A 26,860-nucleotide genomic window follows, 5' to 3' on the forward strand; every position below is an offset into this window, starting at 1 on the left:
ACAATAGAATTTGTTTAGTATCATTCACTGGTATTTCCCCTTTGCCTCCCATATTCTGGTCCCTGGTCCGTTTCCTCTACCCCTGACCCACTTTTTCTTTTACTTTTTCCTCTTGCTTCCACATATCTAATATATGACCCTCAACTTTGAGTTTGTCTTATTTCACTTAACATAATGCTACCAAGTTTTATTCATTAATAATTTCATCTTTCTTTATGGATGACTAAAACTCCATGGTGTGTGTGTGTGTGTGTGTGTGTGTGTATGTGTGTATGTGTGTACACACACTGCATTTCCTTTATCCATATATCATTGACAGGCATCGAGACTGGTTGCATAGTTTGGTGTTGTGAATTGTGCTGCTGTAAACATGGATATGCTTGCATTGCTACAGTATGCTGATTTTAATTCTTTAGACTAAATACTGAGGAGTGCTATAACTGGGTTGTATGGTGGTTCCATGCCTAGTTTTTTGAGGAACCTCCATACTGACTTCCATAGTGTTGTGCTAATTTACAGTCCCACCAGCAGTGTAATAGTGTTCTTTTTCTCTATATCCTCTCCAGCATTTATTGTTTGTATTCTTAATGGCTGCCATTCTTATTGGAGTGAGGTGAATTTCAGTGTAGTTTTGATTTGCATTTCTGAAATTGCTAAAGATGTTGAACATTTTTTCACATGTTTTTGGGCTGTTTGTACTTCTTGTTTTGAGAAGTATATGTTTAATTCATTTGCCCATTTATTGATTCTTTGGGTTTGGGATGGCAAGTCTTTTGAGTTCTTTATATATTCTGGATATTAATTCTGTCAGAATAATAGCAAGCAAATATTCTCTGTCACACTTAATTGTTTTCTTTGCTGTGCAGAAGCTCTTTAACTTGATGTTATCCATTTATTAATTCTTAGTAATTTCCTGAACTTTAAGAGTTCTCTTGAGGAAGTCATTGCCTGCCTTTGTATGTTGGAGTATTGGCCCTACATTTTCTTCTAGGAGTTGTGTAGTGTCTGATATGATTCCTAGGTCTTTGATCTATTTTGAGTTGATTTTTGTTCAGGGTGAGAAATAAGAATCTACTCTCATTCTTCTACATATGGATAAACAGTTTTCCCAACACTGTTTGTTAAACAGGCTGTCTTTTTTCCAAATTTTTGATGCCTTTATCAAGGATAAGATGATTGTATCTATGGGGTTTTTTGTGTGTCTTCTATTCTTTTTCATTGATCTATGTGTCTGTTTTTATGCCAATACCATGCAATAGGTGAGGATTTTTGTTTGTTTGTTTTGGTACCAGGGAATGAACCCAGAGGTGCTCAACCAATGAGCCACATCCCCAGCCCTTTTTAGTTTTTGAGAATGGGTCTCAATGAGTTGTCTAGGGTCTTGCTAAGTTGCTGAGACTGGTCTTGAACTTGAGACCCTCTTGCTTTCAGCCTCCTGAGCTGCTGGGATTACAGGCATGCACCATGGCCCCCAGCTCCACGCAGTTTGTGTTACTATGAGTCTGTAGTATAATTTGAAGTTAGGTATTGTGAAGCCTCCAGCGTTGCTTTTTTGGCTTATAATTTCTTTGGGTATTTTAGGACTTTTTATTCTTCCAAGTGAATTTTGGGACCATTTTTTTCCATTTCTTTTAAGTATGTCATTGGTATTTTGATGGAAATTGCATTGCTTCTGTATGTGGCTTTTGGTAGTAAGGCCATCTTTTTTTTTTTTTTTTTAAGTTGTAGATGGACACATTATCTTTATTCATTTGTTTGTTTGCTTGTTTTTTTGTTTATTTTTATGTGGTGCTGAGGATCAAACCCAGTGCCTCACACATGCTACAACCACTGAGCTACAACCCCAGCCCCATACAGCCATCTTAACAATATTAATTCTGTCTATCCATGAACATGGGTCATCTTTCCATCTTCTAGTGTCTTCTTCAGTTTTTTTCTTTAGTGTTGTTTTTTTGTAACCTGCTGCTTTGCTGAATTTGTTCATTAGTTCTAACAGTCTTCTGGTGGTATCATTTGACTTCTTTCTTTCCTATATTTATTACCTTTATTTCCTTCTCTTGCCTAACTGCTATGGCTAGAATTTATAGCAGTGTATTGAATAGGAGTTGTGAGAGTAGACGTCCTTGTCTTGTTTTGGATTTTAGAGGAAATGCTTTCAGTTTTTCCCTATTCACTCTGATGTTGGCTTTGGGTTTTTCGTCTGTAGTCTTTATGATGTTGAGGTAGGTTCTTTCTGTCCTTAGTTTCTTCAGTGTTTTATCATGAATGGGTGATGAATTTTGTCAAAGGCTTTCTCTGCATCTATTGAGATCACTGGGTGATTTTTGTCCTTAATTTGATTATGCAGTAAATTGCACTTATTGCTTTGTGTATGTTATACCTGTTTATGAACATTTATGGAAAGCCTTCTGCTCACCAGGCCTGGGGATAGGCCTTCACACACATTGTTTGGTGCATGTTAATCTCTACTCTATGATAAGAAGTGAGACTTAGAGAAGTTAAGTAGCAGTTCAAGGTCACACAACCAGAAATGACAGGGGTGGATTTGATCTAAGTCCAGCTAATTCTATAGGCTTTATTTTTTTTCCTCCTACTGATGTATTTCCTTTTGTTTCTCAGGCTTTTCCAGGCACTTCAGAGATTATAAAATACTAATCACTCCTAACATTCCACAGGAAGCTATTCCTTGACATTCCTTTGTTAGCTGGTAAGTTGTGTGCAATCATACTGTCCTAGACACAGAGCAGACCCTCAGGAATGATGATGGCTGTGGAATTGGGTTGCCATGACCATCATGGTCCCCCTAAGAGCCTTTGTGCCTGCAAATACGATTTTACTCATGTGGTATCATTTGGTCAAGATGACCTGCTGCAGTTAGACATTATTAACCCTGATACATACATGAAGAAACCAAGGCCCAGAGGGGCGTCTTGCCCGAGGGAACCAGGCAGCTGCAGAGCCCAGACCTGACCTTCCAGGTCTAGCACCTCCATTCCCAGCTTTCGTCACATTTCTGGATGTCCTCTCCAACTGAAAGGTATATCACCAGGAAAAACAAGAACAAAAGTAAACCAAGCAAAGTGCCCAGCCTGGGTTCAGAATGAATTTTTATTGGTTTAGGAGAAATCCAAGCAAAGCAAGAAAGAAGGAGAGAGAGACATTCCGACTTTGTAGACGCTTCAGTAGAAATCTGGTGAGGCCTTCAGATTGTTTTCTTCCTTTCTCTGTTCTCTCTTTGGGCTGTAGCGGGCGGAGGTGCTGCTTCTCTTCCAAGAGGAGCCTCCACCAGCCTCTTGTCCCAGAAAACCAGATGAGGGCACAGCAGCAATGCAGTAGAAATTGATGTTTCTTTCCCTTCATGCAGAGATTCTCTGCCAGCCCCACCATCAGCCACCCTCCTGCCACATACCCGCTGACCTTGTTGAGGGCAGGGGGTTCTAACTGCCTTGTGTTTAAGAAACAGCATTTGTTTGCAGGCAGTGTATTTTTAAGGCTCAGACAAGACGAAAAGCTGTGTTTATTCAAGGCAGAAGCTTTACCTTTGCACAGAAGAGTGTACAGAGTGCCTGTGTGGATTCTGAAGGGGAAAAGGCAGCTTACGACTTGTACCTGTTTTTGTCATCATGTCCGACTGCTCCATTTTATAGTTGAGCTTATTATCCCCATAATAGCTTTTCCATGTACCTAGAAGCAAGGAATAGGTGGATGCCTTCCCATAAGCACTGGGGTTTCAGTGTGTTTGGATTGTCACACAATTTCAAGTGAAATGAAATTCACTGCAGACAGACCTATTCCTCAGAGAACATAGGGTTTTCTATTTTCAAAAGGACTTTGATCCTAAATTGGTCACCTGAGGGATTTCTTTTCCAGCCAAGAGGAGATCCATTGGTGGTGTTGTATGGAGAGACGTGACTCAAATATTTGGCATCAGAGTTTTTGTTTTATTTTCTTTAATAACCTTGAAGACTAAAAGGATGCCCTTAGTCTGAATTCTGTAGGCAAATTCTAGGTGCTGAGTGAACCATCCTAGTAGCATGGGCACACCTCGGAGTCCGTGGGGGTGGGAGGAGTGCTCTGCGTGGGGTGGAGCTGTGGCCTGAGAATTGCCCTGGCCTGAGTTCTCAGCAGCCCCACTGGGCCTGGTGGCGGCCTTGCTCATGGAGGCGTGGGTGGGTGGGCTTTGGCTTCGCCCTCTTCCTCCCAGTCCAGCAGCCCAGTGGCCTGACCTAGAGGGAAACCTACCACCATTGGCATTCTTCAGAAGTTGAAAAAGTTCAAAACTTGTCTTCATTCCTAACTCTAGTTCAGTTAAGAACAGGTTCCCATGTCACCTTCTTGGAGCTGTGTATATCATGTTTCAGAGGGTTCACTTGATGTCCCCAAACTGCATTCTATAGGACGAAAACACTGTGAAGTTGAAAAGACAGAAGATAGTTGCTTAGGTCCTTACTAAGTTGCTGAGGCTGGCTTTGAACTTGGGATCCTCCTGCCTCCATCTCCCAAGCCATGTAATTCATTTTTATAAATATCCAAACAAATGAAGTTTTAATTCTTAGCAGTAAAAGGTCAAAACACTCACTCTGTTTGGAAGGTTCTGTTTCCCTTTGTTTTTCCCCCCAATAATTATCCTCTCTAAAAGTGTCTTTCCAGTTTGAAGAAAAGCTAATGTGTTCTTAGGAGAAAGAGGGAATTTCTTGGTCAAGATCATGCTTAAAACCTCGAAAGAGATGTGAAGAATGCAGTTGTCCTGTATTAACTACCACATGTCATATATGGAACTGGGGACTTTACTGTTGTCTCATTTAATTTTCATGTGTACCGTATAAGGAAGGAATGATGTCCCCACTTTACAGATGAGAAGAATGAGACTCAGAATGGTCAGTGACCTTAACTCAAGTTTAATAATGAGTGACTGTGCTAATAGCAGAGCCAGAAGTTCTCCCGAAAACTGGAGGAAAGCCGCTGTGCTCGTTTTCCTCTAAAACACCGATTCTCGGGCATGGTCTTCTCTCTGACACACACCTGTGTCGAAGCTGAAACACAAGCAACTGGAAACATCCTTTAAAAGTGGAGTTTTCAGCTGGGCCATTGGTGCAGGCCTCCCAGTGATGCACGAGTGTGAGGCAGGATTGCAAGTGGAGGCCAGATGGGCAATTTAGCAAGGCCCTGTCTCAAAACAAAAAGGTCTGGGGAAGTAGCTCAGTGATAGAGAGTCCATAGGTTTGATCTCTAGTACTGGAAAAAAAATTTTTTTTCCCATTTAATTTCTGACTCTTATTTTGAGCCTTGGGATTTTCCAGCTGTAATTTCTACCATTTCTTAATTAAATTCTATCTGGGAATCTCTGATCTAATGTAAAAGGGTTGAAAGAGGAGAAAAAGTTTGGAAGAGTTTTTTTTCTCTAAATAGAGAACATTTGCCTCAAAAGCACATAAATAAATGGGCAGCGCTGTTCCCCCAAATGGGATGTGCTGGTGCGGATTCATTCTACCTCAAACCCCGTGGCAGAGTAGCCTCAAGGCCTGTCTTGTTCTGCTACCAGCAGACCAGAGCTGTGGACCACAGCCGTGTGCCAGCTGACGATGATCTTCAGACCACTTCCCGGTAGCCAGCTTCCCTGGAGCATCTGTGCTGGGTTGTTATTTCACTAAGCCATTTCCTAAACTTTACTCCTTTAAGTATTTTTAAGCAATCAGGACATCTGTATTCTGTTTGCAGTGGGGGATACCTCAAACTAAGGGGAGTTGTGTTTTCCCACTGTCAGTTAATGGCAGAAAATGAACTCATTCTCCCCAACACTCCTTTCCTTCCTCCCCTCTCTCCTCAGTGTCTCATTTAGCTCTTCAAACTTTGCAGACATGTTTTGTTTCTGAGTTCCATGAGCAAATTGGCTCTCAAACACTTAGTGATACCATTGCTTGAGTTAAGAAGCCAGACGGAGACTGTTGGGGCTAGAGCTGTTCGGAGAATTTCATGGTTAGTTCTTTTCACCTGTTCTGTGGTTTGTTGTTTCATGGAACAAAGAAGAAATCTGATTAATTATTATTCGAGTTTAGTCATTCCTAGCTAGAGCATTAATAAGAATGCCACATTATATTTGTCTTAATTGTTAGTTGTTGATGAAGCATTTATGTATCTTGGATCCTTTTATTTTTTTGTATTGGGAATGAACCCAGGGGTTCAACTGTACCAGTGAGCCACATCCCCAGCCCTTTTTATTTTTTGAGACAGGCTCTCTAAGATGCTGGGGCTGACCCCAAACTTGTAATCCTTGTACCTCAGCCTCCTGCATCATCTTTGATCCTTTTTATAAGCCCGAAGCCAGGCAGATGGTATAATTGTTGCTGCTGCTGCTTCTCCCACTACCACTTTGCAGGTGAAGAGACTGAGAGACAGTGGAAGAAAGTAGCTTGTTCACGATGGCTTTACTGGTAGAGCTTTGGACTTCCTTCTAGGCCTCCTGATTTCTAGGACATTATTGGACATCACTTCTGGACTCTCACCTGCTACTATAGGAGCAGACTTCACCTCCATATTGAGTTTTCTGCCATCCTCTTCCTCTGAGAGCCTTGTTAGCAAGTCCTTCCCTGCAGAGCGGGTTTCAGGGAACAGAGGTAGAGAAACAGTTAACATCGTGGAGACTTACAGAATCATGTGACAACCACGGTTATATATGGGAGATCTTTGGGAATCATGTATTTGGGAGCTTACATAGAAACAAAATGGATGATGAGAATAATTCTTGGAGTAGATCTTTTGTGGACTGGAGGATAGGAGGGGGAAAATTCCAGGCTTACATGAAGATATTACATTAAGATGTCTCTACAACCTTGAGGAAGGGGTATCCCCCCATAAGAGAGCCCAAGAACAAAGAAGAAAAGGGCAGCACTTCCAGAAGGCTGACAGATTGGCCTTTTCTCTGCCTTTCTCGTAGCCAGATGGCACCATGTCCAGGCCTAGCTTGTAGGGGCCCGGTATTTCTTGAAGGGGAGATGTCAGGGTGCATGTGGGCCATGGAGAAACACAGATAGCACCAGCCTCCCCACCGGCAGAGGGGAGACAGGGTACCTTTTCCTGTCCTGTTCAATACCAGTGGGGAAACCCTCTTGAGTAGTTTCTAAGAACAAGGAAATTTTCTAGCTGGCTTGCGGAAGGTGGAGATAAGCTCAGATGCCAGGAGGCAGCGGCAGGGCCAGGGAGGTGGCAGAAGGCTGACTGCTAGGCCATTCCCTCCGCGCTGCCCGCCCCCACCCCGCCCTCCTTGCACTCATGCTCAGAAACTCTCTTCTGTCTGGGGTGTCCTTTTTCTTTTTCTGGCCAGAGGCTCTGAGTCTGCACAGTCCAGTCCAAATGCCACACGCCATGTAAAAGTGTGGTCTCCCCCTGCTGAGTTCCCACGGCATGTTGTTCCTGTAAGCAGTGACCGTATTCTACCTTGGGTGGTGACCATTCGTGTGCACATCTCCAGCCTCTGTCAGTGAACACAAGACACTGACAGTTAAGGGCTGGGTGCCCTCCAGATGCTTAGGAAAGGAAGTCATTGATTTATTGTGTGGGAAGGTGGGGAGCAGATAGGGCCGACGGGCCGGGGTCCTAACATGGAGAAGTAAGCCCTGCCTTGGGAATCCGCACAGTCCTGCAGCTTCTTGGGAGAAGTGCCGTGGGGCCAAGGGGCAAGGTCACTTTATTCTGTCCCTCAAGGATGAGATCTTCCTCTGAAGAAGTGTGGAAGGGGGCTGTCCGTCCATTCACTTGCATTCTGGAGTAGACTGAAAACTCCTGAAGGGCAAAACCTTATCTGACATTTTTTGCCAGTTTCCCCACGACAAACGGTGAATATTTGCCATGAGGAAAATGAAAGTACCCTGTATGAACACGCATACCTGTATTCCCAGCTACCGAGAGTTCAAGGCCAGCCTTTTAAATTTTATTTTTAGACAGGGCAACTTGGTGAGACCCTGTCTGAAAAGAAAATTTAAAAGGCTGGAGATGTAGCTGAGTGGTAGAACACCCTGGGTTCAATCCCCAGTGCCAGAGAGAGAGAGAATGAGAATTAATGATGGAGCTTGTACCCATGCAAGGTCTGTCTAGCTCAGCACTTTCACGTGGTATACATTCAACACATAGTAACAAAATAAATGAAATACCTACTTGATTTTTATTGCCTGTTTTCTCTTTTGATATGAAACAAACAGATTTTAAAAAGATATTCACAACTCTTCCCCTATAAAACATATCTGTAAGCTGATTGGTATCCAAAATCATGCTATGGACATACAGGTAGGGAAGGACATTGGCTTTCAGGGTCCTGTTTCTCCTCCTCCCCCAGCCACTCGTGGCTGGTGTGGTGCTAGAGCAGGGTAGATGCTCATCAGACTGTGCCCTAGACCTCACCAGGCCAGGCCTGCGTGCCAGGCCCAGCTCAGCCTAGGGCAGCAGGAGGCCTTGGGAGACAGCAAGAGGGGAAAGAGAGGCAAACCCAGTCCCTCTGAATCTAATGAATCAAAATAATATTTATGGGAAGTATGTGTTGGCTTTATTAGAGGAAAATGTTTAAGTAAACATTTCCTGCAAGCTCTTAAATTTATATAATAAAACATTAGTTTGAAGGCATTAGCTTTCAATGAAATGAAAATTAAACAGAACACGCTTCCAAAAACAGCCCCTTGTTTCAGTTTTGTTGCCGTGGTAATGTTCAGAGCAGGAGATTGTGGCCATTGGGGACTTGGAAGTGGGTAAGGATCATGCCACAGTTATAAAAGAAGAGAGGCGCTAATGGATTCTTGTAGTTTTATGGAAATTTAACCTTCATGGTGTGCTCCATTTGATCTTTTTTTAAAAAAATTTTTTTTGCAGTTGTAGGTGGACATAATACCTTTATTTTATTTATTTCTCTTTATGCAGTGCTGAGGATTGAACCCACAGCCTCACACATGCTAGGCAAGCGCTCTACCACTGAGCCCCAGCCCCAGCCTTCTTTCTATTTGATCTTCACAAACATATGCACTGAAGAGTGAAGCAGCTGAGTCCCAGTGCAGGTCATTGGCTTGGCAGGGGGCGGGGTGGGGGCAGCAGGGAGCTCGCAGAAGAAGAGGAGACACAGGCTCCTCTGCAGCCCTGGCCCTTTCCCATGGACCACACTCCGCTCTGGAAGCACCTTGCTCTGCAGGAGCTCGTTGTGGCTATGGGATCATGGCCTTGCCTCATCCCTGTGAGGCCCGCAGGGCAGGTGTGAGCAGTACTTTCCTCTTCGTGATGGGAATGTCAGTCTCACAGGTTAAATGGTTTCTTGAGATCGGGCAGTTGGTGTTGATCCAGGCTTCACAACCCCAAGCTCACTGTTTTCCCACCAGACTGAGCCTCTTTAAGGAGAGGTGACCTCTTAGAGGTCACTGTCCTTGCAGCCGCGCTGGGCCTTGTGGCTGGATAGCAGGCCACACAGCTCTCCAGTCACTCTGTCACCAAGAAGCAAAGCAACAGAGCACATAGATGTGAGCAGCTGGTTTCCAGGGGTGTCACCAGCCTGCTTGGATTTTGTGTCCTATGGCATAAGTAAGTGAAGGGTCTGGACTGCTACAAAATAATCACCTGGTAATCGATTGGCAAGACCAATCAAGGTGCCTCAATGAGGAAGTTATATGCAGAGATGAAAGTTCTTGGAACTAAAGAGGAATTTGCCACTAGTTTCTCTATAAAAGCTAAAACATAGCATTATGTCGTGATGGGCAAAAGGTGTGACTTATGCAGTTGAGAGGGAGAAATAAAGAATGTCCAGATGCTTCTGCCCTTTTCAATGCTTTATTCACTTAAATCACTCAATACAATTTCACTTTATAGGTTCTTTTTTAAAAAATATTTTTCTTTTTAGTTGTAGATGAACACAATATCTTTATTTATTTATTTTTATGTGGTGCTGAGGATCGAACCTAGTGCCTCACACATGCGAGGCAGGCACTCTACCACTGAGCTACAGCCCCAGACCAACTCTCTATAGGTTCTTAATTAAGAAAATGACCATCCTTTATGCTAGGCACTGCAGTAGACATAATCAATTCACAGCAAACAATTCTAGATTAATTCTAAGCACTGCAAACACACTTAATCATGACAGACCTTCCCTCTGCATGCTAAGCTCAAGTGCCAGATCTAAAGTCTCAAGCCTTAGGCTCAAAGCCTAGCAGATGCACATTCACTCAGACTGTAAGAGACTATCAGGTCAGGAACCAAGGCAGGCTTCTCCTGGGGTGGAGCTGACGGCTGGCTGAGGAGGCGGTCATAGGGAGAAGTCCTTTTCTCACCCGAGTCAAGAGGCTGCTGTAGAGTTTGAGAGCGCTGAGAACAACGCAGAGCATCAGGCAGAGGAGCAGAGTTGGGGGGTCAGTCCAGGTCCTCATCAGGCTCTCAGGCTCGTGTGCATCAGTGTCAGCTGGCTGAATGTCTGTTCATTTGCTCCATCATTTATACTAAATTTTGGGGCTTCTGACCACCCTTTCAGGCCCTATCAGCTGCCACTGTCAGTGACATCATTTGCCCTGGATTAAAGCATCTGGTCTGGCGGTCCCTACCCTGATTTTCTTACCTTTCCCCCTTATCAGGATGAGGACAACATGCCAGGGACTTCACTCTGAGTTTGTCAGGGTGGGGAGAAGTGACTTGTTTGTGTCTGAGGGCCATACTGGAGGGCTCAGTAGGTGTGTCTGCAGGTTTCTAACTGGAGTTTTAAAATGGAGTTGCTTAGGCTCAAGCCTAAGGCCATCCTTACACAGTGAACCATGTGTATATAAAAAGAAGTGGCCTCTGCCTTTCCATGAAGGGCAGGTTGTGCTCCTCCTAGGGTGTCTCAAACCTCAAACTCAACCTGGCAAAGTCAGCTCTTACCACATTTGGACCCTAGACTACACAGTCTCTGATCCTTTTGTAGATATAGCAGGTTTGGGAAGAATGTCAGGCCGGCCCCCTCAAGTTATGGTGGAGAAATCCAGACCCAGTGAGGTTCTCAGTGCTGTTTTAGTCACCGGGCCAGTTTTAAAACAGTCCTTCTGACTGCAGGGCCAGCATGGTGGCTGCCTGCTTCTAGTCCTTTAGAAGTGAGGAGGAGAAGAGTGGTGGCCAGAGCCCTGACACTTACATGTGAATCACATTCTTTATGTGGATTTCTCTGGGTTTGTCTCTGTCTCCCACACCAGGTTGAACTCCAGGAGCATGGGGGTTGAAGTCCTGTCCCTCTTGGGTTTTCTTAATCCCAAGCACAGTGCATGGGATTGGGAGCATGGCTCCTTTGAAGCACCTGATGTCACTAGTCTTTCAGCAGGATCTCACCCAGCCAGTAGTCTCATCAAAATTTACCTCCCCTAAACAAAAGGAGACCTTGCCCCACTAAGAACCCAGCTAGGGAACCCCTCTGTACTTTGATGTAGAGCATAGTCTCAGGCCGAGGTAGAGATAAAACTTTGATAGACATACAACTTCAACGACAAAACCAACATGACTTTGTTAGTTAAAATGAATTTTAAAAGTTTTTCTACATGTTCACGTGTTTGTCTGTATTTTATGGTCATAATTGTTGTCATCGGGTTCCTGCTAGTCTGTGTGAGAGAAAAGAGAATCTTCAGTACTGATCTCACCCCAGGAAGAAGGGGCCACCTGCCACTCATCCCTCCGCACACTGCACTCGCTGCTCTCTGCCTAGCAGGTCTGGAGGCACCTGAGGGTTCTGTGCTTGGTGACAAGAACACTGTGATCTGGACCTCATGGCTCTTCTGCATCCTCCTAGAGAAGGAGGAAAGGAGGTTGGAGTACATTCCCCTGATTGCTGCTCTGGCTGCCGCAGTCAGTGGGACTTCCAGTCCTGGCACAAAAGGGGATGGGGTCTGCACAGTGGGTTTCTCTAAGCTTGGTCCCCATTTCTATCCTGCTGGGACAGAGGCATCCAGAATTCTCAGGCCTGTCCTTGCAGGTGCCAGGTGTGGGGCAGAGCGAGCCAGCAGGTTTGGATGTTCCCTTGTGCTAGTTGCTACGTGGGGGGCCTGGCAAAGGGCTGTCCCAGCCAGGCGGCTCCTGGGCACACCATGCTCATTGGAGAAGGTGCTTGAGACCTTCGCATTTTGTTGTTCTACCTCAATCAGGAACACTCCCAAAACGGAAGGCCAAATGGTGGCCGAGTCCTGCCCCATCCAGGCAGGATGAGCACAGTTCCTGATTGTGCCACATCGTGGGTCTCATGTCTTATCTCCCTGGCCAAAATCCCCCAGGGAGCCCTCCAAGGCTGAGGGGTTCTGTCAGAGCAAGAGTGCAAAGAGTTAACACTTGTGCTTTTCGGAAAGTTATCTGTGAAGAGTGTTAGTTGTTTAATAAAGCGTGCCTGCCCTCCCGGTGAACCCGCCAGTGACTCCGCAGCTGGGGTCATTCCAAGTTCACGCGGTGGACTTTTGACTGCCTTCTGTGTCTGTGAAAACAGCCGGCAGCTCCTGCGGGGATCATTCATTGGGCCTGTAACACAAAACTATTGCCAACGGGCACCTGCTGGGCGGCTTCCCAGGAGGGCTGGGAGGGAAGATGCCAAACTCCTCAGGCATCTGTGGAGATAAGAGCAGCGGGGGCTCCTGGGATCCCGCTAATCAGGCCGCCTGAGGCCCTGCAGGCTGAGGCCTGAGGCAGGATGTGTGAGGGAGCCGGCTCCCCATCCCTGTGCGCTCATTAAAGGCCTTGGACAAAGAGGAGTATAAAGAGTGTGTGTGTGTGTGTGTGTGTGTGTGTGTGTGTGTGTAGGAGGAGGAGGAGGGAGAAAGGAGGTTTGGAGTACATTCCCCAAATTTCCAGCACATTCTTATTCCTCAAAGCAGAACAAAACAAACTAAAGGATCTCATCATTTAGTTATTTCTAATCTTAGATTATCATTCATTCTGCCTGACAGTATGTTGGTTTTAACTGCTTTTTTAATGAAATTACATATACCCTCAAAGACACACATTGCCACCTCTTCCCAGGAAATGTCCTGTTCTTGAGGTGCGTGGGTCAGTTGCTTGAACCTGCACATCTCCTCACTTTGCTCCCTCCACACAGTCAGCACTCACGTGGGCAGTGCTCTGTGGTGCCCCTTACCTGCCGGGTGCAGAGGTGGTATGGGGAGCAGGAGGTAACCATGAGTTGTGGAGGTGGGGTTTGAAATGTCAGCGTGTGCACCATCTGAAAACACTGGGCAGGCCTAGCTCCATGCCACGTCTCCCAGGCACACTCACTTCAGAAGACAAGACGCTTGAACATGTTGGATCTGCCTGCTCTCTGGTCTGTAGATGGTCTTGCCCATCCCACCCCTGCAAACCCCCGTCAGACTGTGAACTAGCTTATTTGGTAAGTGTGGGTACTTTTTCTGAGTCTGTGGTATTTTCTTAGTCCGCCTGGTGATGATACATTTCTTGAAAGCAGTTTTGTTCCCACATAAGCCCAAGCTTTTTTTATATCCTTCTGATACATTTCACATAAATTGTCTGTGTGCAGAGAAGCATTAGATTAATCTTGTAGTACATGGTAACAATCCTAGGAAATTCCAATCAAGAGCCAACAACCTGTTTCCTTGGTCCTGGCCCTGGTGATCTGGCTTTGTCTGTGTTCTGATAAGCAGTAACAACAATGTTGATGTTGTATTTCCTTGGCTTTTGTCTCCCTTAATTTGTTGCCAAAGGCAAGCAGCTTGTCTGCTGTCTTGCTGTCTTGTTGACCACATAGTTACATATCACTAATCAGCTTGACCATGGGGAATGTTAGTATATTCTCCGGGTATTCATATGTTAATTGCATTTATCTTTATTCCTCAGTATTGCTCTACTGAAAATATGGAATTCTCTAAAAAAATAACATCATCTGGGGGCTCAGTGGTACCTGCCTAGCATTTATGTGGTTCTGGGTTCAATGGGGGTGGGGGTGGGGGGGCTGGCTAATATTGATTGACCACTTTGCCACGTGCTGGGTCCTATTCTGAGTCTTCTCACAAATATTCATTTGATCTTCATCATGCTCCTCTGAGTGCTAGTCTATAATAAGAACACAGATGCTCAGAGCCATTGAGTAATTTGCCCAAGGTTAGTAAGAGCGCTGGACTAGGAACTGAGGCTGCCTGCCTCAGGGGCCACATCCTTAGCTGGTGCACAAGTCACCTCTACCTCGTGGCTTTGGTTTGGACCTCAGCAGTGCCACATTTGCAGGAGTGGGCTGGTACAAGGCTGTATTCACAAGGGGGCGCAGAGAACTTGAGCCACAGTTTAAAGCCACTTCCTGTAGTGCCCTCTTGAAGATGCGACGCTGTCCTCACTAGTCAGAACCAGTGCTGCCACGGCCATTCTTGTTCACGTTTCCTACAACACTACACAGGAGTCTCCTGTTAGAGCAGGTCAGAGTTGCCTGGTCATAGAGTATTTATCTCCGCATCTTTCTTTTCTTTCTTTTATTTAAGCTTCCCAGACAATTGCAAGTTATAATTCTACCTCTGTCTGCCCCTCCTATCTTTTTCTGTTGTCATATATTTGAATCTCACCTATGTCTAACCTCACAAACCATTAACTTTTCTTTCACATGACCCATGCTCACTTCAGTGTAGATTTGTCCTGGTGGGGGTCATTCATGCTTTTTTTCCATATCCATGCCTCCATCCTTCTGCTAGAGAAATTCTGGTGGCGAATCTTCTCAGATTTGTTGGGGTCGGAGGGTGCTGGGGATTGAACCCAGGGAGGATGTTCTACTTCTGAACTAGATCCTCAGCACTTTTATTTTTTATTTTGAGATGGGGTCCCTCTGAGTTGTTGAGGCTGGCCTCAAACTTGCAGTCCTTCTGCTTCAGCCTCTCAAGTTGCTGAGATTTTAGGTGTGTGCCACTGTACCCAGATTCACCTGTATCTTTGAAAGATGTTTTGACTAAGTTTCGAACTCTAGATTGGCAGATTTCTTTGACCCTTTAAGTGGCCTCTTTCCATTGTTGTTAGTGCATTTTTCTTGAAACAGCTCTAGGTAATGCACCTTTTCTCCTTTGATTGCTCTTGGAAGGTTTATTCTTTGTCTTTAGTAAGTTTTTAATAGTAATGTGTTCCAACATCATTCTTCCATGTGGGATTTATAAAAGTTTGAAGCTTAATGTCTTGATACTTTTGGCAAGTTCTTGGCCACTGACTTTGGGCCTGGGCCGCCTCTCTTTCTTTTCCTTCTGTGACTCCAGTTACTCAGCACTTGGCCTTGCTGCGCCACCTCATGCGGGCCCGTCAGCTCTCTTCTGCACCCCTTCCTGGTTTTCTTCAGCCTTCCCTGGCTGACCTGCCACCTCGTTCCCCACTTTGCTAGTCCTCTTTGGTGCTCTGTCTACTCTGTGGTCTGTTAGAATCTCAGTTGCAACCTTCTTGTGAAATTCTCCATCTTTTAGCGCATTTTTAAAGATAGTGATCACACTACGTATGTGAGTGGTCTTGTCTGGGTCCCTCCCCGCTTAGTTTCCAGTCATTTAGAATTATTTCTGTTCATACTTGGTAACTAGTGTTGAGGGCTGCACATTGTAGAGGAAAAAAATCAGAAGTTCTGCCTGATACATTTCTCCAAAAAGATTTACTTTCTTCTTTCCTTCTACCTTCAGGTGTGCGGTGCTTTGATCCTCCATCCCAGTGCCCTACAGAAACTGTTTTCAGAGCTTTCCTTGGCCATGTAGGGTATTAACAATGGGCCTTTCCCAGAGGGACAGGTATTTCAAGAAGGCTCAAAACAGTCCTTCATCCTGAGGGCTGACAACAGAAGGATGGGGCTGGCTGCAGAGGCTATATCAGCCTCAACTCCTGACGTTGAGCTGGAGGTCTTGAGGACACTCCATCCTGGAGAGTCAGCTCTGATAGGTGGTGTTGGGTGGGGGTGGTCTTTTGTGAAGCAGGGTTAGTTCACTCTCTTGTAAGTGAAAAGTACATTGAACCAGAGCCCCTGCTTTCCTACCTTTCTGGTTATCGAAGATTTATTTTAAAAGACACACAAAGGCATCGGAACAGACCCCTGCAGTGGCCTTTGGAAAGGGCAGCTGCAGAATTAAATGGATGGCAGGTTCTTCCTCCTCCCGGGACTTTGCAGAAATCTGATATCCAGAAAGGGCTTCAAAACACCTGATCTGCAGGAAGTACATGGGTGTGCTTCTAAGTGTCTTCTCCCACATCACCTGCCATGGGGCTGGAGGACAGCAGAGGTATGAATGCCTACGAAGGCTGCCCCGAGCAAAGGCCAGAGGTTTCTGGGGAGCTAGTAGCAAATAACTAAAATTATAACTTTGCTTTGTATACTCATCTGAAAGGTGGGAACATTTGACTCCTAGAAGAATCTTCTTGGAGTCTTTCATTTGAGCCTGGGATCAAGCTGGTCTCTGGAGAAACAAGACAGGACTTGAGTACCTTAGATCTGCCCTCCTGCTTCCACCCCAAGGATGGGTTCGATTTTGTGTTCTGTCTGGTGCTGAAGACCAGCTCCCAGGCAGTGTCCTTGCCTAGACCCTAATGCTTGCTTGCGTGTGACTCCCTGATGCTGCCTGGAGTGAGAGTAGGCTCCGGACACCTGGCTTCCCCAAACCCAGGCCCTAGTCCGCTTGCCCCATAACAAGTTGTTTGGTTATTAGAAATAGCTTACTTTCCCCTGCGGATGATGTATTACTCTTAATGGTTCCAGGATGTTGGGAAAAGCAAAGGTTGGCAGAGATGGACGGAAGGGGAATGAGGACGGCCTGGGTGGACTTTCAGGATCTCTCTTCACCCCAGGACGCTGTTGGTTGCCTGTTCACTCCCACCTCGATCTCCTCCCTGTACATTCATCCCTCCATGTGTCAGCTCCATGGACATAAAACAGTGCTTATCAGAGCACCAGCTCCTTTCTGGACTTAGATTTGCCTGATGAGACCATCCAAGCGAATCTCGTAGCTTTGGTGTTGCACATCTGCAGGAAACTTACCCTGTGTGACACTGGGGAGGAGAGCAGACCTCTTGTCTGCAGGCAGGAGTGCTTGAAATCACTGGTCCCGGTCCCCACCCCACATCTTTCCTCCCAGCACAAACGGCACGAACCAGCAACACGCTCTGGTGTGGCTCAGGGCGGTCCTTGTGGTGCACATTTGCTAAGCCTCTTGTTTCTTTTGGGGAAGAAGGAACTGGCTCCTCAGCTGCAAGGCCCACAGGAAGGTCTGGGTGGAGGAAGCCAGGAGGGCGTCCAGTGAGAGATATGGGTCAAGGGAGGGGACTGGAGCCTGACTCCTTTGTCTTGTCCAGTGATTTGCAAGTGATTTTTCAGAAACTTCGTCATTTATATACTCCGTCGGCTGCCTGCCTTCGTCAGCTCCTCTACTTGGAAGGGGAAAGATGCATGCCCAGTGTCTCATAGGGTCTTCCCTGGCATTTAGGAAGGGATTTTCCTGCAGAGGTGATAACAAAAGTCGTGGTTGTGGTCACTCGGTAGGTTACTCCCTGATGAGTGCAGTAGGTGCTTAGCGGATGTTCGTTAGAGACAGTCACGATCTTTGCAGTTTCATCTGTAAAATGGCGGTAACACTTGCCTTTCTTCCTGGAAGGTGTGAGGGCGCAGCTGACGAACCTTGTTGCAGATGCTGGCGGAACCAGCCTGGCAGCACTGTCAGCCACCATGTGTGATTCCAAAAGTGACCCTGTCACTTCAGCAGCTGGGAGTGTGCTGTTCCATTCCACCGCATGCTCAGTTTCATTTAGTTAAAGAAATGGTTGGGAACAGATTTCTTCCTAAAAACCACATAAAGTTATTTCAGACCCTTGAAGCCTCTGTGACTTTGGCAGCAAGAAGTTCAGCCTCTACTGGTGCCTGCATCTGTGATTGTTCTCAGTGACATCACCCACCTCCCTGCTTCCAAGGCAGTTGGCATTCAAGAGAATATTCTTTTGAAACACAAAGTACTTCACAAGAATGGAGTCTTTGTGACTGGAACAGAGATAAGCTTGCTTCTTTTCTATTGAGGAATGTTCCATTTTGTTTCTAAATTTCTGTTTTGAGATGTTAGTCTATTTATAATTGACATGTTGGTCTTTCCTCTGTTCCAGAATGGGCATAGGTGATTCCTGTGCTCAGGATGAGACATGCAGGATTCAGTCAGAAGGGGTGGGGATGGCGGAAGGAAGGCCCGGATGGGCAGCACCTGCTTAAGCTGTGGCCGAGGGCCTCATCTGAGTGCTTTTCTAGCTGAGGTCTCATTGGGTGACTGTTGGTCTACTTCTCTTGTCTCATGGATCAAGACATATATTCTGCTCATGTCCACTCAGCTGATACTAGTAATAGAGGTGACCTCTGGACTCTGATTTGCAAAGCCTGTGTGCTTCCCTAGAGTGGAAATAATTTATCTGCTGGATGGCCATTATTGGTGACCACCACAAAGGGGACTTTTCCTTACATCCTGACTGTCTCCGGGTTCAGTGCTGAGGCGTGAGTCACTCATCACATTGGAAATCCTGTGAGAATGGCAAACTGGATCTCTCTCCTGGGGTCAGAGGCCTCTTTCCTGGCCAGCACTAACTGACCCCTTCATAGTTCCCTCTGAGCGCTTCTGGGGGTTCTCAGCAATGGGTAAGTGGGGCCTGGCATCCTCAGTGCAACTGTTTACACTTCTTTCACAAAAGCCCACAGTGAGGGGCTGGAGCTGGGGCTCAGCGGTAGAGCGCTTGCCTCGTATGCGAGGCACTGGGTTAGATCCTCAGCACCATATAAAAATTAAAAGTATTATGTCCATCTACAACTAAAAACTAAATTTTAAAAAAATCCTACAGTGAGTACAGCTGATGAACAGCCAAGTGGAAGGGCACAGTTCCCTGCACAGCTGAGTTTAAAGATGTATCTTGTCCATGTAATTCTTAAAATTGGTGTAGAAAACACAACTAGGACTTGGTTAGTCGTGACGCTTGTCTCTGTTGAACATCAGACCTCTCGAGTCTGTGTGTGTTGTCTTTACTTCCGTGCTTTAGTCTCAGGAAACTCTGCCAGTCAGTGTTAAAGAAAAAACAAAATCCTATGTGGAAGTGCTTTAAACCACTCTGAGCTTCCAGATTAATCTGAGACAGCATGTGAGTTCATAACTGGGTCACAGTTGCAGAAGGGCAAGAGAGACTTGCCCCTCCAGCAGCTGTGTCTCGAGCTGGTTAAGGCCATGGGACAGTCCTGAGGCTGGACTTGGTTGTGGCATTTAGACATTGTGTGCTGAGATAATGACAGGTGTCTGTGACTCTCTGTGGATAACTTTGTTCCTTAACTGAAAAGGACGTGGGTCCTGGTAAGTGTTTATGTGTGAAATGGCAACATGTACATGTCCCAGGGCAGGAGGGTCCCTAGATCTCCAGAGACCAATAGGGCAGCAGGGGAGGGGGAAGCAAGATCATTGATTTAGGGATATTGAGGAAGCAGAATGTCAGTCTCAGCTTTAAAATGTCTTATGTTCTTATTCAGACCCCCCTTTCTGGGTTCTTTGCCTCAAGAACTCTACATACTTCACTAACAGGTAGAACTGAAAACAGACAACCCACTCGAACTCTTAAGTTGCCTCTGGAAGCCAAACCCTAGCTCTCTCCATGCCTGTTTCTCTCAATGCTCTTTTCTGTTCCTCAGACTCCTTCACCATTTGACCAAGCAAGGACTAGTTGTTTGGTTTGCCTTTTCTAATCAGAGATCATTACTGGTTTTTGGACCACATTTTCCTTTAATTCTTCCCTATTAATAAGAATTCTGAAAGAGCTCTTCAATATTAAGACAAAATGCACAGTTGGAATAATTTTTAATTGTGGATATTTTAATTGTATCAACACAAGGGGGAAAAAAACAGAAGGAAATGGTGAAGACCTTGGTTTTGAAGCGACTTAGGTCTTATGATTCAGGTTTTCTTGCTCACTACCTGTGAACTTGAAAATAATGCTATGTCTAAAGTCCCAAACTGCCGCTGAGGAACTTGTAGAAATGGATGGCCAGACAGCATGCCAGGCATCTGCCTTCATTACCTCCTGAACCTTCCAAAGCAGCCTGCTGGAGGAGAAAGCATTTTGCAAATGATAAACTGAGGTTCAAGCAAGTTGTGGCTCTCACCAGGACCCCCAGTCAGCAGGCTCCTGCCTGTTCACTGCCATCCCAGCAGCTTGACTGACAGGCATGGCATGTGTGAGTTTTCTGGTGGTCCGTGCTCCAGTAAGGCTTCTCATAGGCCAGGCCGGGGGAATCAGAGCTGTGCTGGTAGCTGACTTGCAGCTGTTCAGCTTTGCACTTGGACAAATATAAGACTTGTCTCTTGTGCTAGAGTCCTGTCACTTCTCTTTTCCTGTGATACATGCTCACCATCTGCTCTGGTGACAAGGAAGATACTGTCACCAGCATTTATGAAGTGGGGCAACAATATTAAAGAGAAAATTTCCATTAAGTAAATAACTGTGAAAGAAGAGCCCAGGAGAAGGGGAGAAGCTCCAGCTCAGCTCCTGTTACACTGGCCAAGTACCATTGGCATTCTGTGCTTGCTGAGTAGCATAAAAGGGTCAGGAAGACGGACAAGACAGAACAGAAGGACACAGTGTGATTTTTTTTTTCTTACACCATTCCAGCATCTACTTGAATTTTGGTTTTATAATACCAACTGTTCAGAGCCAGACCCCAAACCCAGGCTAATTTGCAGTGTCTCTCTTTGAATGGATAATGGGATTGTTTTTGGAAGGTTGGGTGTTGACCCACGGTGTTTCAGCTATTCAGGAGAACTGGCCTCTTCAAGTACTTCTGAGGTCTTTACCCTCTTGCTGAAAATAGTGCCTTATAGAAATGAATGACTTTGGACTGTGGCCAGAATTCCTAAGGGCAGCAAGTATCGACGCTTCCTTCAGCAAAAGAAGGGGGAGTCGTGGTCTTTGCAAGAGTAGCGGCAAGCTTTCTGAAGGACATTCTGTTCCTTGGAGCCTTTCATCTTGGCTAGTACAACGTTCACACCAGGCCTAAAGTATTTTGTGAACTTGAACTTGTTACAAAGTGAATTTGATTAACTTAACCCTCTACAAATGCCCTTCTGGGATACAGGTATTGTTTATGGCCAGCAGGTGACAGATTATCTATAAATCACCTCCCAGCTGCCAGTCACTTTCCCATCCTGCGTAAGTGCACACTCCTTGCCCTGGTGCCTTTGGCCCCTCTGCAGGCAGATAGCTTCCACCCCTGGAGGAGCCCCAGGCCAGATGCCACCCCAGCCCTGCAGAGTCCAGTTATACTGTTTTGCAGAGGTTCAGGCAACTTGGTGCTGCTTTATTGAATGTCTGTTATATATCGTCTGTGCGGAGGGCTTTACACACATTATCCAGCTCTTCGGCATCCTTGAAGGTAACATTTTGATTCCTGTTTTGAAGACAAGGAAATGGAAGCTAACAGCTATTAAGTGTCATAGTCAGAATTCAAATTCAGGTGTGATTCTCTTTCTGCGACACCATGTACCTGCCTCTGGGCTTGAAGGCAGGTGGCAAGGCCACTTCTGATTTCTCGTTTTGAGTCTGTGGCCTATGCGCAGTGGGGACTCTGTACACTGCTGGTCTGTGGACTGGCTACACAGCAAGCTTGTACTTGAGCACACCCTGAGGGTTCAGCCTCTCCACCAGGACCTCTGGATTCCTTTCTCCACTCTGAATAATCTGAATATCTGCCTCTGGGCTTCATTTGTCACAAGACAATTTGGGGGATGGGGTGAAGGATGTCCTGGATTGATGGGAACACTCCCTGCAAGACCCCGTCGCTCCTGTTTGATGTGGGAGAAATAATGCTTCCCAGCCTCACCCACATGGGTGCTACTGGAACCCCCTCCCTCTGCCTCCCAAATGTGCTTAGGAGGGAGCCACAGGGAGGGTGTGGTCTCGCTGCCCTCTGAGGTAGGATAGATGTGGAATTAAGGATGACTAAGTAAGTACCCTGCAGTAAAAGGAGGCCACTTTCTTGTGGTGGCCTGGGTCCAATACTCTGGATCAAGGCCCTGCTTTGGGCCCTGCACCTGTCATCTTTCTGGCTTTGGTTTGGTTCCTGAAAAATGTCTCTCCTTGTCAGGTCGAACTTCACCTCCCATCAGTACGGTTTTGATTGAATCAGAGATTCCAAAATGCTCTCAAATTTTCTGTTCTCAAACCTACATCTCCAAAGGAGAAGACTTTTATAATAGTTGCCTGCTTTACTCTGAATGCTTTACTCTATACTCACAAGTAACAAAGGACAAATCTAGTTGGCTTCATAGGTAATATTCTTATAGACAGAGAAGTGGGGATTCAGACAGAAGTCCCCGGTAAGTTGACTTAGATGTAGGCACCTTTCCACAGAAAGGTGATGCACTGGCCAGGCACCGGTATGGGCCATAACCCTACTTTCTCAGGAGGCTGAAGTAGTAAGACCCTGTCTCCAAAAAACTAAAAATTATAGTGAGGTACTTAAGAAGCAGGTGGAAAAAACGAGCTTTTCGAAGGAAGAGTGTTCTCACAGGTCATCTTACCCCCGTCCTCCTGGGTCAGTACAGAGAACACCCAGGAGCCAGTCAGCGGCACTCAGCGGGGGTCTCTAACTGAAGCCCTGATGTAGCGATCCACAGCGCTGCCTTCGCAACATCTCCTGGCACCTCTCACTGTCCTGAAGAAATCTTAAGGTTGATTTTCATTAACTTTAGTTAGACAGTGAGGGAGAAGGAAAGGCAAACAAATAACGAATGGTAGGGCTTGGATTTCCAGAGAGGTCAGTGATCACTGCCCTCGATGGAAATGGAGTTCAGGCTGAGAGAAGGATTGGGTGTCCCCTGGCTCGCTGCAGGAGCCTCTGCTAAGCACAGCGTTCTGTCACTAATGTCAGGAAGCCCGAGGGCTGACTGCTCTGTGCTAGGCACCGCCCCTCCCCAGATGGGAACAAATGGGTCCACATGGGCCCAGGATACGGGTCCCCCAGGCAGGCCGCTTGTCCTGCGTCTTCCATGAGCTGTGTATCTAAATAACATTCCTCTGAGTTTTCTGAAAGGTTAGTCCTGGGTCATTGGCACTTAAACCTCTTGTTTTGGTAGATTCTTCCTGAGAAGGTTAATTATATATTTGATATCCTTCTCTTTTTATGCCTGAATGATGAGGATAAGTACCCTGTGGTTTATTAACTGTCACTTTAAACCTTTTCAAATTGCCTTGTGACAAAACAGAGTTTTATGTCCTTTTTATCCAGCTTTGATGGATGAGACAGCTTCTCTGGTTAAAGTATGCCAGGATAAATAAAATCCTCTGACTGTGGGGGAGGATGGTTTGCACTGGAAGCTGTAAGTTCGAGTCTGCTGCTGCTGTGAAAGGGGACTCACCTGTTAATCTTCCCAACTGCTTCCTTTTGACTTTTGACAGATGAGGCTTGGCATCCAGTAGGAATTGGGGAGTTGTCAATGAGAAGGCATCAATTGAGGGAGATTGATCTCTCTCATTTTTAAATTTTATCGTATTTATTTTTGTGGTGCTTGGGATTGAACCTAGGGCCTCACATATGCTAGGTGAGAACTCTACCACTGAGGTACGTGCTTAGTCACCATTTAAAAATTTTTTTTGATACCAGACCCTAAAGCAATAAGCTGACATATTTCCTGTTTTGATTCCAATCGGTTGTTAAAGTAAAGGGCTGGTGTCTCATTGTGGTAGGATCCCAATTCTTACTCTTCTCCCTGCAGGTCATTTTGTTATACCATCAAATGTTTTCCCCCAGTAAATTTGTAGTAGCACAGACTGGCTGTTCCTTAGCTAAATTGCTTGGGACCAGAAGTCTTTTTTTTTTTAATATTTATTTTTTTACTTATGGTCAGACACAGTACCCTTGTTTTATTTATTTATTTTTATGTGGTGCTGAGGATCGAACCCAGGGCCCCACGTGTGCTAGGTGAGCACTCTACTGCTGAGCCACAATCCCAGCGCCCTTTTTTAAAGTTGTTGATGGACACAATACAGTACCTTTATTTTATTTAGTTATTTATTTTATGTGGTGCTGAGGATAGAACCCTGTGCCTCACACATTCTAGGCAAGTGCTTCACCACTGAGCTACAACCCCAGAAGTCTTTTGATTTGGGTTTTTCCCAGATTTGGATTTGGAATATTTGCATGTGAATAAGATCCTCGGGATGGAACCCAAGTCTAACCCTGAAATCCATTTATGTTTCACGTACCTCTTATGCACATCACCAGAAGGTAACTTTGTACAGTGTTTTTGGAGCACCTGTGTTCTGACTCCAACCCCAACATGACGTCAGATGTGGAGTGCTATCTCAGCAGGGTTCAGGTTTCATGTTTTAGAACATTTTGGATTTCAAATGTTTGGATTAGAGACGCTCCATCTTTGCTGTGGAGAGTAGATGTCATCAGGCCTTTCAGTAGTGGCTTTGCAACCTTGTTTCCCCCACTGTGAGCCACCCTCAGCTTGTATCTGTCCAGCTTTTGAAAACCACTCTGCCAGGGCAGACAGGAATTCCTAATTCAGCAATTAATTCCTCTCTGTAATTAGCATTTATTGAATCCTAACCAAGAGCAAGGAAAGGTATTTATTTAAAATAATAAAAGTTGTGCCAAGACTTTAAAACTCTTCTTGTTTCTAATCCATTCCAGTTTGCAGGGACGTTATCAGACGGCTTGGGGAAGACGATGGACAATCGGCATCAGTCAGAGAGGGAGTACATCCGGTACCACGCCGCCACAAGTGGGGAGCACCTGGTTGCCGGCATCCACGGCCTGGCTCATGGTAAGTCGCCTGCCACTGTCCCTCCCTCACAAGTGCCCTGCACCGCCAAATGCTTAGAGAGAAAAGAAAGCTGAGGTGGCAGAAGCCCTGGCACCGCTGGCTTGGTCCCGTTGAGTGCCTGAAGGCCACTTCGTAGTGAAATGTGGCAGCTGGTAAGACATGCTATTCGTCTCCAGGGCACTATGCGCTTTTCTGTTCCTGAGATGTCATCAGGCATGCTCTCCCACACTCCCTAGAATCCAGAATGGCCACTCGGGACTGCCTTTAGCCCACTGACAGTGAAAGCGAAGTTGACTGCCTGGTGTGGGGCCCACATGGAAGCATGTTCACAGGACCACAGAGTCACTGTCCACAGGGTGTAGGTGATGGCATAAAGTTGTCTCTCTAAATTTGAATTCCAGCTTTTTTTTTTTTTTTTGGTGGGTGGTACCGAGGATTGAACCCAGGGCACTTGACCACAGAGTCACATCCCAGACCTATTTTGTGTTTTATTTAGAGACAGGGTCTCACTTAGTTGCTTACCCCTCACTGTTGCTGAGGCTGACTTTGAACTAATGATCCGCCTGCCTCAGCCTCCTGAGCTGCTGAGATTACAGGCGTGTGCCTCTGTGCCTGGCTGAATTCCAGATTTTAATGCTCTGATTCCAACTTTCTTCCTACTCGTTTGCCTTTTGTTGCATTTTTCTCAGCAACTTCTGAGTATGGCTTTTAAGGCCCTTAAAACGCAGACCTAGGCAGTTCTTCCACCACTGTCCCATGTCACACACAACTAAGCATGGCTCCCCAAATGTGCTCCAGGTCCTTGCTCGCTCAGTCCTGCTGCCTACCCTGCCTCTGCCACACTTCCTTGCCTGTGAAAATCGTCCTCACCCTGTGAGTCCAACGCAGGTGACATTTCCCCACTCCCCTCCCCAGTGAGCACCGTGAGGCTGCACATTGGCAGTGTGGGTCAGGTAGGTGTGTGGCCAGCTGTGTGTGTGGCACGCTCTGCTGGGCAGTGAGCACTGAGAGCTGAGCCCGCCTCGCCTGACGCTCATACAGCTCCTGCTCAGTCAGGTGGTGATTGAACTGTCCACACAGATCCTCAGGCATTGCCTCAAACTATCAAAGTTGCATCAAGACTGAGATCAGTCATGCCTATCTGCATTTGGAGAAAGAAGAGGGAATATAGATAATAAAAGTTGTGTTCTGTTTGTGCTCAGGACATCGTGTTTATTGCAGAGTTTATTCATCAGCTTTCCCATTGGCGAGCTTTGGGTCAAAATGCCTTTGGTCTTGCTGAGATTGCTCGGCTGTAAGGAGAGCAGCTCCCAGGGAGGCTTCAGGACAGAAGTACAATTTGGCAGAAATTCATCTGTTTACAGACTAAAGTTGACTTTTGAGTAATCATTTACGGTTAAGATTTAGTCATTCTATATTAACTGTAATGTCCGTACAGGGACAATTGAGGGCTATTTTAAAAAATATGAAATTCACTGTGTCTGATTGCCATTATCTTTGCAACATCTTTGCTGGATGGGGGAGGGCATGTGTGCCCTCATTTTTTAGATGAATACATGTGCTGAGAACATAAGTGATTTGCTTAAGGTCACAAAATCACCTCCAACCAGGATTATACAGATGATATCCACAGCCTCTTCACGAGCCACTTAGGCCAGCCTAGGGCTGGAAACAGTGGCCTCATCCAAAAGGGACCCTTTGAGCTTTGAGTTATGTAAAAACAGTGGCCTTCAATGAGATTCTTCCTTCAGGAAGAAAAGAGCTTTCGGAGATAACAAGAACCAGAGCTACTCAGCCTCCCTCATATAAAACTGGGAGGTGTGCGTACCCCAGGTTTGTTGGTGTTTGTCCCATGGGCCTGGTCTGAACTCCTGCACTGCATGCACTCTGCCAAGAACTTTGCTCAAAAGGTTGGGAAGGGGCTACTGCCTCCCTAGAGCAATGGACCCAGATCCAGAAGAAACACTGTGAATGTTAGTGCATTCTCACCCAAGGAGTTTCCTGTACCAATCTGTCTCACTAGAGCTGAAGAGTCCAGAGAGCACCCTCACACCCCCGCTTGTCAGAGGGTAAACATCCTGTGAGTGTCCCTGGCACAAGTC

General features: G+C 45.9%; 1 protein-coding gene across 8 annotated transcripts in view; it reads left to right on the forward strand.

Moving 5' to 3' along the window:
* Vps13d (vacuolar protein sorting 13 homolog D) overlaps positions 1-26,860 on the forward strand; it is a 242,682-nt gene that overhangs the window by 170,422 nt on the left and 45,400 nt on the right. For all 8 annotated transcript variants that reach the window (XM_078025311.1, XM_078025312.1, XM_078025306.1 and 5 more), the window contains one exon: positions 24,626-24,758. In XM_078025311.1, the coding sequence (XP_077881437.1) occupies positions 24,626-24,758 (133 nt within the window). The remainder of the gene's footprint in view (positions 1-24,625; positions 24,759-26,860) is intronic.

Source organism: Ictidomys tridecemlineatus, chromosome 11, assembly GCF_052094955.1.
Source record: "Ictidomys tridecemlineatus isolate mIctTri1 chromosome 11, mIctTri1.hap1, whole genome shotgun sequence".
Taxonomy (NCBI): domain Eukaryota; kingdom Metazoa; phylum Chordata; class Mammalia; order Rodentia; family Sciuridae; genus Ictidomys; species Ictidomys tridecemlineatus.